This window comes from Lutra lutra, chromosome 3, assembly GCF_902655055.1.
Source record: "Lutra lutra chromosome 3, mLutLut1.2, whole genome shotgun sequence".
Classification (NCBI taxonomy): Eukaryota; Metazoa; Chordata; class Mammalia; order Carnivora; family Mustelidae; genus Lutra; species Lutra lutra.
This window is the reverse complement of record NC_062280.1, coordinates 170316969-170331471: the sequence shown is the minus strand read 5'-3', so window position 1 is coordinate 170331471 and position 14503 is coordinate 170316969. Positions and strand designations below refer to the sequence as shown.

General features: G+C 38.0%; 1 protein-coding gene across 13 annotated transcripts in view; it reads left to right on the top strand.

Moving 5' to 3' along the window:
* The window catches only part of MYCBP2 (MYC binding protein 2), a 259246-nt gene that overhangs the window by 219945 nt on the left and 24798 nt on the right, over positions 1-14503 (top strand). For 11 of the 13 annotated variants that reach the window (XM_047720174.1, XM_047720176.1, XM_047720180.1 and 8 more), the window contains 6 exons: positions 1737-1897; positions 3465-3621; positions 3805-4029; positions 6904-6969; positions 8387-8626; positions 8939-9037. In XM_047720174.1, coding sequence (XP_047576130.1) covers positions 1737-1897; positions 3465-3621; positions 3805-4029; positions 6904-6969; positions 8387-8626; positions 8939-9037 — 948 coding nt within the window. The remainder of the gene's footprint in view (positions 1-1736; positions 1898-3464; positions 3622-3804; positions 4030-6903; positions 6970-8386; positions 8627-8938; positions 9038-14503) is intronic. The other 2 variants (XM_047720182.1, XM_047720170.1) reach the window with 1 other exon arrangement.

The window sequence follows — 14503 nt, the reverse complement described above, 5'->3', positions numbered from 1 at the left end:
AAATAGAAAGAAGTGGTGCAAATAGAAAGTAACATATTAGAAATGTAACAAATAGAAAGTAACATATTAGAAATAAGTACAAAGAGGACTAAATCTTCCATTTAAAAGACAAAAATTGGGATGCCTGGTGGCTCAGTTAGTTAAGCATCCAACTTTTGATGTCACCCCAGGTCATGATCTCTGGGTCATGAGATAGAGCCCTGTGTGGGGCTCTGCGATCAGCGGGGAGTCTGCTTCTCTATCTCGGGCACTCCCCCTACACACACACACACACACACACACACTCTCTCTCTCTCTCTCTCTCTCTCTCATTCTCTCTCAAATAAATAAATGAGTCTTTTTTTTAAATAAATAAACAGTGGTTTTCTGGGTGGCTCAGTCACTTGGGTGTCTGCCTCTGGCTCAGGTAATGATCTCAGAGTCCTGGGATCAAGTCGTGTATCAGGCTCCCTGCTCATCAGGGATCTGCTTCTGCATCTCCCTTTGCACCTCCCCACTACTCTTGCCCTCTCTCTCTCAAATAAATAAATAAAATCCTTTAAACAATTAATTAAATTGGGGCACCTGGGTGGCTCAGTGGGTTAAAGCCTCTGCCTTCGGCTCAGGTCATGATCCCAGGGTCCTGGGATCGAGCCCCGCATCAGGCTCTCTGCTCAGCGGAGAGCCTGCTTCCTCCTCTCTCTCTCTGTCTGCCTCTCCGCTTACTTGTGATATCTCTCTCTCTGTCAAATAAATACAATAAAATCTTTAAAAAAAAACAAATAAAAGAAAAATTGTCAGAATAGATGAAAAAACAAAAGGTAGATGCTGTTCATAAGCATCACATCTAAAACATAAGGATACAGAAAGACTGAAAGTGGAAGTTTAGAAAAAGATATACTGGACAAACACCAAACAAAATAAAGTTGGTGTGACTCTTTAACATCAGAAGAAAAGAAAGTTTTAAGATGAAATTAATAATAGGGATAAAAAAGCTTTCTACAAAATGATGAACAATTCTAAACATGTATGCATCAATAATATAGTCTTTTTTTTTTTTTAAGAATTTATTTATTTATTTGACAGAGCGATCACAAGTAGGCAGAGAGGCAGGCAGAGAGAGAGGAGGAAGCAGGCTCCCTGCCGAGCAGAGAGCCTGATGTGGGGCTCCATCCCAGGACCCTGGGATCGTGACCTGAGCCAAAGGCAGAGGCTTTAACCTACTGAGCCACCCAGGCACCCCTCAATAATATAGTCTTAAAATAATAGGTAAAAATTGACAGAACTGCAAGAAGAAATAGAAAAAAAAAATACTCAATTACAGTGTAAGATTGTTTCACACCTTTAACAACTAAATATTCCTGCATAACAAACCAACCTAAAACTCATCAGATGAAAACAGTTGCCTATTGGCTGACTACCCTGTGGGTCAGCGGTTTGGGTGAGGCTCCAAACATACAAGTCGCCCTGTTGGTATATTTGTGAGCTCGCCAGAATCTATACAGATACCGTATCCATTTGTTTGGGGATTTTATTTGTGAGTGACCTCATTACTTTTTCCCTAAAAAAAGTACAAAACATAATTAGTGAAAGCATGTTTTGGGTATGATTTGGTTTTAGTTTTCTTGCTTGCATTTCCGTTATGTAACTGTCTTTACTGTATACATAACACTTCTAAGTATACATAATTTTTTGTGTGTGGGGAAAGTCCTTTTCAGTATGCAGACTGATCAACTCACTTTCCATTTCTGTGTTAGGAGAAGGACACGAGAGTATGTGAACATCCCCTCTCGGATATAGTGATTGCCGGGGAAGCTGCTCATCCTTTACCACACACATTCCACCGCTTACTTCAGACAATCTCCGATCTTATGATGTCTCTCCCCAGTGGCAGTTCATTACAGCAAATGGCCCTAAGGTAATTTTACATCTAAGTGTTCTAGGTACAGTGGAGAAGAGATTTTATGTAGTATTCAAACACAAAATGCTTGAAAGACCTTGTTAAATAGTAAGATACAAAGACTTCTTCTTAGCTCACACCTGTTTGCCCCTCTATAAAATGAGGTTAATACACTCTTGATGCTCTGAATTATCAGTCTGTAACAGTTTTCCTCACATCCCACCTCACTTCTACCCCAAGTCACTTGTCTCACTGCTACCCAAGAGGAGATTTTTGTTTTTGTTTTTTCCCAAATATATTTAAATATATTTAAACTGTGTATTTTTTAAAAACCCACCTCTCTGTACTCCCCCTGCCACCTCCATCCCACTCCCCAATGACTGGTGCTTACTCCAAAGGGGATGGTCAGTTATTTGCTATAGAATGAGTGATATAAACCTGGTCCTCCCCACTCCCGTGGATGTTTAGCTCACTGCTATGTTTTAGAATGAACTCTTGTGGAAACAAGAAGAGCTTGGGCCTATGTCCCTGGGAGTGCACCTGGGAGGCCCCTCGAGCCAGGAAGATGGGGTGTGCTCTTCCCATTTTACAGAGGCGGAGACTAAGGATGTGAGAGGTCACTTGGCTAAGGCCATGAAGCTCCTAAGTACCTGATTCCCCCCATCTACTCCTTCTGGCCCTGTGTAACCCACTTGGTCTTCTGTGAGCCTACAGCTCCCACTCAGAGCAGCAAATGTCTTTGCTGCAAGTGAGGGAGTGAGCTTTTCAGTGAAGAATTGTGTCCTTCATCTTGTCCCCTACATTTTATGCCATCATGTAAAATTTTCCATTACTTAAGAGGAGACTTTTATATGTCACAAAAGGGAGAGGGAGAACAAAGTCTCAGAAACAGAAATTAAAAATTGATTTTTGAATTGGAAAGAATTTTGAGAAAAATGGAACCTTAGTTATATACAAGGTAGGGGAGCATCACCTACTTTTAAGTCTAAGCCTGCTTAAAATTTTAACATTACTTCTACATTGTGAACCTTGTTATCAGATCTACATATGGAGCCACACATATAAATGAATGCTCCATTGACTTTTGTAAGCTATAAGGTGATGGAGTGATTTTTGGCTACCCACAGCCCTAATAATAAGACCAGCAGAGGGGAGATTGTGTTTCCTCCTCACAAGATTTTTGAAGTGTAGGATGTGTTATATACACTCTGATGAATTAGTATAGAATTCTAAAACTAATAAATTTGAGAGGCTGTTTCAGTTGGATTAACACTTGTCTAACTGCAAATTTGATCTATTACCTTTTTTGTTTCTATACCCTTTATCTTCATGGCTACAGAAGCAAATTTCTTTATATGTAAACGTATTTTTCTGTATGTAAAATGAGCAAACTTTCTTTAGGTCTTACCTTGTTCCAAAGAAATTACCTTTATTTCTCAGAAAAAGGCAGTGATATTATTTCCTAATTTTTTTTCCCATTTCTGTTTTTCACCTGGAACATTAAGATTTTTTGGAATACTAACTATGGAGTGCTTTTCCAGGACTTCCTTAGAAATTATTTAATGTTTTGCTTATATCTTTTTAGGTGCTGGAGTCTGAAATTCAAGCAGTCTGATCACCAGTTCCTCCATCAGAGTAATGTCTTTCATCACATTAACAATATTTTGTCAAAATCAGATGATGGAGATAGTGAAGAAAGTTTTAGCATCAGTATTCAGTCTGGCTTTGAAGCAATGAGTCAGGTCAGTCATTGACCAGCTGTCCTGTGTCATCCCGCTAACATTCAACAGTGTGTAGAAGGAGAAACTGCAAGTTACTCCTAAACAATTCGGTTCATTTGTTTCTTACCTCATGTCTTGTTTGTCTTATTACCAGGAAAGATTTCCATTTCAGTGTTGTAATAACGTGCATTTTGTTTCCGGTAGGAATTGTGCATAGTAATGTGCCTAAAGGACTTAACCAGCATTGTTGACATAAAAACTTCAAGCCGACCTGCCATGATTGGCAGTTTGACAGATGGTTCTACAGAAACCTTTTGGGAATCAGGAGATGAGGATAAAAACAAAACTAAGAACATCACCATCAACTGTGTAAAAGGAATCAATGCCCGCTACGTATCTGTCCATGTGGACAATTCCCGAGATCTCGGGGTAAGAAAGGAACCTTAATTTGTGGTTCATTAGTTCTTTTCAGACCGTTGGTGACTATGCCCTATCAACTCTGAGTTTAGCAAAAAGATTTTCATGTAGAACTTCACCAAACAACATTTTTATGTTTCCCAAATAAATCTTAAATCTAAAAACAGATTAAGAGGACTGGGGCACTATGGAATACCAATTCTAAAAAGAGATGTGATAACAACACCCTGGCTCCCAGCTAAGCAGAATAAATGAATGCACTGTAACTGCCTACCCACATGCCCTTGTTTCAGCTCTTCTCTTGGCCTGGAAGTCCTCCCCTTAAACTCTGCCTATCAGATTCTTCCAGAATCTTGAAAGACCAGGAAAAAGTTCCTCTCCCAGGACCTCTTCTATAAAAATAACTCTTTTCAGAGTTCTGTATGACTCAGTCAGTTAAGTGTCTGCCTGAAGCTCAAGTCATGATCCCAGGGTCCTGCTCAGAGGGGAACCTGCTTCTCCCTCTCCTCCCCACTCATGTTCTATCTCTGTTGCTATCTCTGTCTCTCTGAAATAAATAAAATCTTTTTTTAACAATTTACTCTTTCCCTTCTCTAGGTTCTTTTTTTATATTACTCTGATGGCACTTAATACACTTTGACCTATTATGTAATTAGCTCTCAGTTTCCAACCCTCACTCTTAGCTTTCACGGCAGTGGTGGTGGGGTATCTAGACTACCATGAATAATCATAATTTGTATTCTTCGTAACACTAGCCTGTTCACATGTTTCAACTGAATGTAGTACTCCTTGACAAAAGGCAGTAAACAAAGGAAAAAGAGTCCTATCTACTGGACTGTTGAGAACCAAGAAGCACCAGCTGCCCTGCATGCTTCTACCCCCATTCCTGGGGAAGGAACTCCTTAGAATTTTTCCCTCAGAAGGGTTGTGGCTTGCTAGCAGAAACAGTATTAATAAATCCCCTTTGAGGGGCACCTGGGTGGCTCAGTGGGTTAAAGCCTCTGCCTTTGGCTCAGGTCATGATCTCAGGGTCCTGGGATCGCGCCCCATATCGGGCTCTCTGCTCAGCAAGGAGCCTGCTTCCCTTCCTCTCTCTGCCTGCCTCTCTGCCTACTTGTGATCTCTGTCTGTCAAATAAATAAATAAAATCTTTAAAAATAAATAAATAAATAAATAAATCCCCTTTGACCATTGCCAGCTTTCTCCCATTCCATTCATGTATTTCCTTTCCCAGAAGGAGCCAGAGTGGTGCGGTTGGGTCTTGGATAACCCATATAGGATGCCAACGTCAGAAGTCCAGTCTCCCATCAGCATTCCTTGCCATCCACAGCCTTCCCTAACTCCTGTTCCCTGGCAGTGAATAAGAAAAGGAGGTTTAGCTAATATATCATAAGGCGTATCTCCTTTTTGATGCCAAGAGTTTCATTTGGCACAACTAGAAAGTCAAGTGTAAGAAATCAAAACATTTTTCTAGCTAGAATTTACTGTATAGTATAAAGTTATGTATAATTCATGGTATATTTTAAGACAGGACATACTCTCCTCAGAACAATGACGGCAGTCAGTTTGACATTTTTCTCTTTTAGGGAGAGAATCGTAGCAATACTCGTTTTTAAAAGCCCTAGTAGGGCGGCGCCTCGGTGGCTCAGTGGGTTAAGGCCTCTCTGCCTTCGGCTCAGGTCATGGTCCTGGGATTCTGGGATCAAGCCCCACATTGGGCTTCTGCTCAGCAGGGAGCCTGCTTCCCCTCCTCTCTCTCTCTGCCTGCCTCTCTGCCTACTTGTGATCTGTGTCTGTCAAATAAATAAAATCTTAAAAAACAAATTAAAAAGATAAAAAAAAATAAAAGCCCCAGTAGGTAAGCCAATATCTGCTTTCCTTTTAAGAAACCTCCTCTGAGTTACAAGCATCCTTGAGGCTGATGTACCTCTGTGTCCCCACCTGCCCACAACCAGTGCCTCATACACAGCAATTGTTGGAATTGCATTAGCCTAGACCTGATATATAGCTAAGTATACAGTTCTCTCAGGAATTAATGTGCTAATCTGTTCCTTGACGTGCCTTACATAAAAGTTACTCAACTTTAGGGTCTCTGGCTCTAGTACTAGAATGATTCTTTTCAGTACTTAAAGATTCTGAACTTCTGTTTGATATTTATTTCATGTGTTAATTAATGTTCCTTCCCTAGTGTGGCAAGGATCTCGAGAGGATAGAACCCGTCATTCTCATACATTCTTCTCCAAGTCTGTAAGGCAGTCTGTGTACATTGTGACACAACTATTTGTTGGTTAAGTCACCTACCTTTCTTGCTTTTACCTCTAGAAGCAATGAAAGTATAGCAGAGAGAGTGGGACAGGAGTGGCAAACAGAGTTATGAAAGGTCTCATGATAGGGATAGAATTTAAATCATTAGACTTTGGGGGCGCCTGAGTGGCTCAGCTGGTTAATTAAGCATCTGCCTTTGGCTCAGGTCATGATCCTGGGTCCTGAGATCGAGTCCCGTGTCAGGCTCTGCATCAGGCTCCCTGCTCAGTGGGTAGTCTATCTGTCCCTCTGCCCCTTTCCCCTCTCATGCTCTTTCTTTTTTACTCACTCACTCTCAAATAAATAAATCTTTAAAAAAAAATCAATCAGTCTTTAGATTTTGGATAAAAAGAGGGAATGCTAAGCTCCTCTTTCAGAGCCCATGGAAACTGAAGGTAGAATTTGTGAGAATAAGGCAAGACTGGAGTTGTAAGAATGTGGTTGGTCAGGCAGAGGGAGTGAGGTCAGTTGGGAAGAAAAATGACAGTTACTGTTAATGTGGTATTGGTAGGCCATAAGAAACCATTGTAAATTCAGGACCAGGAATATAGGATAATAATTGTTGTGAATTGTCTATTTTAGAATAAAGTTACCTCAATGACCTTCTTAACTGGCAAAGCAGTAGAAGATTTGTGCAGAATAAAGCAGGTAATTAAAATTTTGTCATTAAATTTTTTGCTACCTAGGGAGAAATTCTTCTCAGCCTCCACTGTTAAATTCTAATTTTGGCATGCTACCAAAGTTACTTATATATAGAAAATCATCTGTTTATAAAACACTAACATGACAAATATTCCAGATATAGGAACATTTATAACCATCCTGTGCTAAACATCTTATCCATTAGTGCCCTAAATGTTCTCCTGCCACGAACGCTTATACTGTACCTACAGTCCTCCAGTCTGCCTCCACCTCCCTTACAAAGATGCAGGGTGCCTTAAATGTATCATAGATCCAATTCAAAATGAGCACCTACACTTCAGGTTAAAATGTAGATTATTGTCCTCCAGCCTGAATCTATCACTTAGAACACTGAAACTGTATCCAGGCTGCAAGTTGATCTTACAAACCATCTCTAGAAATAAGTTAGATTTTATTTGGGTGTGTATCTGAGATTCTGTATAAACTGACTCGTGTTAGTGAAACTTTATCAGAGTTCTTCTGTAGCAACTTTATCCCATAAATGTTGACCACTTGTTTTGCTTTGTTTTTCAAATCATGGACAGAATGAATTGAGATTTTGGATTAAATAATTAATTTTGTTTAAAAAGCTAAAAAATTTAGGGAAATAATCCTATTCAGTGAGGTACTATTTATTTATACTTAATGCTCTTTCTAGAAAATTGACATTATCAATTAAAATAATACCAATTTAGATGTCTACATAAATAATATAGAAGTCCCAGCTCCTTTCTCTTTGACATCAAATAACGTAAGAATGGTTTTCATGTTATCAGGTGAATAGTGTCAAAACCATTTCACAGTGCATTGAACTTTAATCCTTGGAAAAAAAGTTTCACTCTCAGTGAAATAAGAAATCATAAAAGTGAACTTACATATAATTTTTCTTCAAAAGTAAAATATATTAAGTAACTGCACATCAAAAATCCTCATCTTTTTTAAAAAAATTTATCTTTAAATGGTGCTTTAATGTGAAGATGCACCCCAAAAAAAAATGCACAAAACAGGGCCCCATGCTGATCTTGTGAGTGCTCCTCCTCATAGTCAGTATACGGAAAGGACAGTCACATATAAAGTGATTAGTGATGTTACTTATATAATTTGTCCCTGGAAAGTGCTCAGACCTGCATTTTAATTCTCAGCTCCATCTCATACTAAGAATCCTTTAACCTGTGTTAAGCTCACTTCATCTGTGTAATAGTACTGTAGTATTACTTACCCTCACAAGGTTTAAGTAAAATAATCAGCATGAAGTAACACAGTAAACCTTGGTCTCTGCACAAGTCTTTGTGATTTGAGTTTGCGTTATTAGCGCTAAGTCTAGCACAGTGATAAGAGAGTGAGACAGCTGTATCAGGTTTCTATCCCTCTTCTGTTATGCTAGGTTGATCTGGATTCCAGGCACATTGGTTGGGTAACAAGTGAACTCCCAGGAGGGGATAATCACATCATCAAGATTGAATTAAAGGGCCCAGAAAATACACTGAGAGTTCGACAAGTAAAAGTCCTGGGCTGGAAGGATGGCGAAAGCACCAAAATTGCTGGCCAGATTTCAGCCAGTGTGGCCCAGCAAAGAAACTGCGAAGCCGAGACTCTGCGAGTGTTCAGACTTATTACATCTCAAGTGAGTGTCCTTACTACATAATCTAGCACAGGATGCCCTGAAATAAAATTTTACTCAATAGTAATACCAAAACAGTAACAAAATACTTTGTAAAACTTGTTAGAGATGGCTGGCAACAGATGTGACCCATTTTCTCTTCTTCTCATAGCCCAAAACTCCTCCTGTGTTTCATTTTGCACTCGTAATTCTTAAAAATATAGCAAGGATAGCATAGTAATATTATAAAACCTGCAGAATTAGCTCATGCATCCTTTAGCTTCCACACTAATAATTACTGCCATTGATCCCATCTCATGCTCCTGTCTTCATCAGGTATTTGGAAAGCTCATCTCTGGAGATGCTGAACCTACACCAGAACAAGAGGAAAAAGCACTACTGTCCTCACCTGAAGGAGAGGAAAAAGTATACAATGTATTTATTTGTATTCTAAAGATATTTATTTCCCTTTTTCATTTTCTTACTTTTGTTCAGTGAAATTACCTATTGCCATGTATTTTAATGGATAGGTGGTAGTTTATATGCAGTTAATATTTTTTACTTTAATTAGAAGATGAAGAAACTATCAAAAGAAATTATTTGTTTATATATGATCTAGCTAGCATTATAAGTAACAACAAAATTTCCTCTGTATCTTGGGCAGTTGTGTTCAAGTGTTGGGATTTGTAAAATCAGCTTAGTTATTTACTGTACCGTGTGCCGTCGATGATCTCCTTTCTCCATTTACTCTGCCTTTCACAGTCTTGGTCAAAAATATTGTCTCCTCGAGGAATCTTCTTTAAGATTTCCCCCACAAAATATGCAGTTTTCCTTCTGCTCAACTTCATCATAGTTTCTATGAGTCTCTTCTCGATTTCTTCCATATGTTTACTTGTACACAGATTTGTCTCTTCTACTGAATCATAGCTTCTTAAAAACCAAGTACATATCTGATTTGTCTTTATATCCATGGCATAAACACACACGCATTCAGTCTATTTTTATTGGAATAACCTGTTCTTTATCTTGTTCTTGAAATTTCTTTTAAAATGTGGTTGCCTTTACTTATTTGGTCTATTCTAAAGCACTATACCCAAGAAGAAAGCCTCACCTATTTCCAAAAAGAGGTCAAGCCTGACTGGTCTCAATATTCTTATGTTGTTAGATGTTACAGATAATCACCTTGGCAGCTCTTTGAAAGATAATTTCAAGGACTTAATGTAGTCTAGCTCTGTGCCTTCTGATGTAGTAATGTCTAAGTCATCCACATCTTTCTATTTGGGCTTCATAGAAAATAAGATTTTATAAAGTCTGGTTGTTTCTTCTAGCATCCTGTGGCGATATCATTTGAATGACTACAAGACTGTGTGATTATTCATTAAATCAACTGAATTTTAGCAGATGGTGATTTTGTGCTAAGTAACTATGGTAATTGGTACCAAGCCCTCAGAAAACTGTGTGTTTTCTTAGATGTGAACCTTTCACACAACCCCAAAAAAGAAATCAGTAGGGATACTGTATAGCATATAATCTATTTTTTAATGTATGTGAAAACATTGCACATGTCACAGGGTTTCAGAATATGTTTGAAGTATTATGCCCTGCAGCAGTCAGAGGAGGCTTTAGGTAGGTATTGGGTATGACTTGGACTGGAAAGGGAATGAGTCAGAGTTAGCATGACAGAGGGATTTGAGTAGAGCTCTTTGAAGAGGCTGGACTAACAGTAGGAGAGTGTAGGTTGAGATGTTAAAATTGATTGGGAAAGTTTATGCTAGTGGTAAGATGCCCATGAAATAGCATAATTATTAAGAGAATCATTTTTTACATCAGGTTTTTGAAGTAGAATTTAGATAAGGAAAAAATTCATCCTTTTAAACTGTATTGTTTGATGAATTTTGACCAATATATGCAGTAGTAAAATCATCACTCGTAAAATGTCCCTCTGGGTGCTTTGCAGTCAGTCCTCTCACCTCATGCCTAGATCCTGGCAACCACTGAACTATTTTCTGCTCCTGGAGTGTTGCCTTTCCCCAGATGTCATATAAATGGAACCAGATAGAATGTAACCTTTTCTTATGGTTTCTTTCTTTTGGTATAATGATGTTGAGATTCATCCATGTAGGAACACCTATCAGTTGTTAGTTGTTTCTTTTGGTTGCTGAGAAGTGTTCCATTATATGGATTTACCATAATTTGTTTATTCTTTGACCTTTTGAGGGATATTTATGTTGTTTCTTTGTTGGCTGTTAATAAATAAAGCTAATTTTTGTATGGGTATGTTTTCATTTTTCTTGGGTAAATACCTGTGAGTAGAATTGCTGGGTTGTATGGTAAGTGTATGTTTAACTTTGTAAGAAACTGCTGAACTCTTTCCAAAGTGATTGAACCAATTTGCATTTTTACCAGCAGTCTATGAGATTTCCAGTTGCTCCACATTCTCTCAAAAGCGCTTAGGATTGTTACTCTTTTTAATGTTGGCCATTGTAGTAGGTATGTAGCAATATCTCATTGTGGTTTTAATATGGATTTCTCTGATGATTAGTAATGTTGAGTAAATTTTCATGTGCTTATTTGCCATCACTTTATTTAGTGAAGTATCTGTTCAAATTTTTTACCCCTATTTTTTTATATTAGGTTGTAAGATTTATATATATATATATCTATTGAAGATAAAGACTCCTTAGCCAATATGCGTTTTCAGATATTTTCTCCTACTCTGTGGTTTATCATTCAGGGACAGAAGTTCTTTGGGGGATTTTTTTTGTTTTTTGGGAACAGAAGTTTTTGATCTTGAGGAAGTATAATTCAGTCTGTTTTTTTCTAAATGATTTGTGATTTTTTTTATCTTACCTAAAATTTAATGTCACAAAGATTTTCTTCTAAAAGCAATAGAGTTTTAATTCTTTTGTTTATAGCCATATACATTTTAAGTTAATTTTTCTTTATAGTGTGAGGTCAGAGTTGTTTTCATTTATTTATTTTTTTTTTTAAAGATTTTATTTATTTATTTGACAGAGAGAGATCACAAGTAGACGGAGAGGAAGGCAGAGAGAGAGAGAGAGAGGGAAGCAGGCTTCTTGCTGAGCAGAGAGCCCGATGTGGGACTCGATCCCAGGACCCTGAGATCATGACCTGAGCCGAAGGCAGCGGCTTAACCCACTGAGCCACCCAGGCGCCCATCATTTATTTATTTTTTTAATCTTTTTATTCTATTAGGATGGTGGATTATTTTTAGATTTTATTTATTAAAGAGAGAAAGCACGAGTGGGATGAAAGGCAGAGGGAGAAGCAGACTCCCTGCTGAGCAGGTAGCCCAGTGCAGGGCTCTGTCTCAGAACCCTTGAGATTATGACCTGAGCCAAAGGCAGATGTTTAACCTACTGAGCCACCCAAGTGCCCCAGAATTTCATTTATTTTTGCATGTAGACAGCCAGTTGTTCCACCACCATTTGTTGAAAAAAATTATCCTTTATCAATAATAAATTCATCATAAGTATGTAGGTCTGTTTCTGTATTCTGCACTCTTTCCATTGATCTATATGTATATTCTTACACCAACATCAGACTGTCTTGATCACTACAGCTTATGGAAATCATGAGATCAGATTCCAACCTGGTTCTTTTTTAAGTTATTTTGGCTATTCTGGGCCCTTTATATTTTCATATAAAGCTTAGAACCAGCTTGTCTTTTCCTCTTCTTTAAAAAAAAAAACAACAAAAAACCTGTAATATTGATTGTAATTGTACCAAATTGCTAAGTGATTTGGGGAGAATTGACATCTTAGTAATATTAAGTGTTCCTATCCGTGAATATGATATATTTCTCCATTTATCTAGATCTTCTTTAATTTTTGTCAGCAATGTTTTGTAGTTCATTGTACAGGTCTTATACACATCTTGATCCCTAAATAATTATATTAATAATAACAATAATCTGTAAATAATAATTGTCTTTGATGATTTGCAAATGGTATTTTTTATTTCACTTTTCAGTTCATTTCTAGTATGTAAAAATATAATTGTGATCTTCTTAAATTCACTTCTTAGTTCTAGAAGGTTTTTTTTGTAGACTTTTTAGGGTTTTCTTCATAGATAATCATGTTGTCTGCAAAGAAAGTTGGTTTTACTTCCTTCCCAGCCCATATGCCTTAAATTTCTTTTCTTGTGTTAGTGTAATAGCTGTGACCTTCAATACCAAGTGGTGACATCAGACATCTTTGCCTTTTCTGGATCTTAATAGGAAATATTCAGTCTTTACCATGAAGTGTGATGTTAGCTGTAGATATTTTGTAAATGCGCTAGTCAGATTGAAGATGTTTCTTTCTATTCCTAGTTTTCTGAGAGTTTTTATCAAATGGTATTTTTTTTTAAGATTTTTATTTATTTAGTTGACAGAGAGACACAGTGAGAGAGGGAACACAAGCAGAGGGAGTGGGAGAGGGAGAAGCAGGCTTCCTGTGGTGCAGAGAGCCCAATATGGGGCTCAATCCCAGGACCCTGGGATAACGACCTGAGCCGAAGGCAGACACTTAATGACTGAGCCACCCAGGTGCCCCTCAAATGGATATTCTTAAATATTTTTCTTTTTATGCATTAAGATAATCCATATATTGCTATATGTTAGTAGATATGTCAGTGTATTTTTCTTTAATAAAAGGAAGCTAATGAACTAGGGGAGTGATAACTAAAAGGTATAGTGTTTCATTTTGGAGTGATGAAAATGCTCTAAAATTAACTGTGGTGATAGTTGCACATACACTTGAATATACCGTAAAACATTGAATTGTATTTTTTTTTAAGATTTTATTTATTTATTTGACAGAGATCACAAGTAGGCAGAGAGGCAGGCAGAGAGAGAGAGGAAGGCAAGCAGGCTTCCTGCTGAGCAGAGAGCCCCATGCAGAGCTCGATCCCAGGACCCTGGGATCATGACCTGAGCCGAAGGCAGAGGTTTTAACCCACTGAGCCACCCAGGCACCCCTGAATTGTATATTTTAAATGACTGAATAGTATGTTAACTATATCTCATAGCTATTTTTTTAATTATGTTGGTCACCATATGATACATCATTAGTTTTTTGTTTTGTTCTGTTTTTTTAAGATTTTATTTATTTGACAGAGAGAGCAAGTGAGCGAGGGAATACAAGCTGGGGGACTGGGAGAGAGAGAAGCAGGCTTCCCGCTGAGCAGGGAGCCCGATATGGGGCTCAATCCCAGGACCCTGGGATCATGACCGAGCCGAAGGCAGACACTCAACTACTGCCCACAAGCACCTCACAACATTCGTTTTTTATGTAGCATTCCATGATTCATTGTTTGCGTATAACACCCAGTTCTCCATGTAATATGCGCCCTCCTTAATACCCATGAGGGGACTAACCCATCCCTCCCCTCCCCTCCACTCTGAAATCCTCAATTTGTTTCCTGGAGTCCATAGTCTCTCCTGGTTCGTCTCCCCCTCTGATTTCCCCCTCTTCATTTTTCCCTTCCTTCTAATGTCCTCCGTGCTATTCCTTATGTTCCACATGTAAGTGAAACCATATAATTGTCTTTCTCTGCCTAACTTATTTCACTTAGCATAATCCCCTCGAGTTCCATCTATGTCAGTGCAAATGGTGGCTATTCATCCTTTCTGATGGCTGAGTAATACTCCATTGTATATCTCAAAGCTATTTAAGAAAATTCTGAAAGAACTTTTAAAATAAGAAGATAAAGTAACTGTATAAAAAGAACTCATTTGTTAATGTATAATCTAGCTAGAGTTTCAATTAGCAAGAGAATTATTCTACCAGTGTGCTTTCTTTAACAGATACAAGGCTAATGCAGTTATCTGTTCTTCTTGACTGAACTTTGATAGTTTTGTGCTTCAAGTATTTTCTCATTTCATCTAAGTTGCTAAAT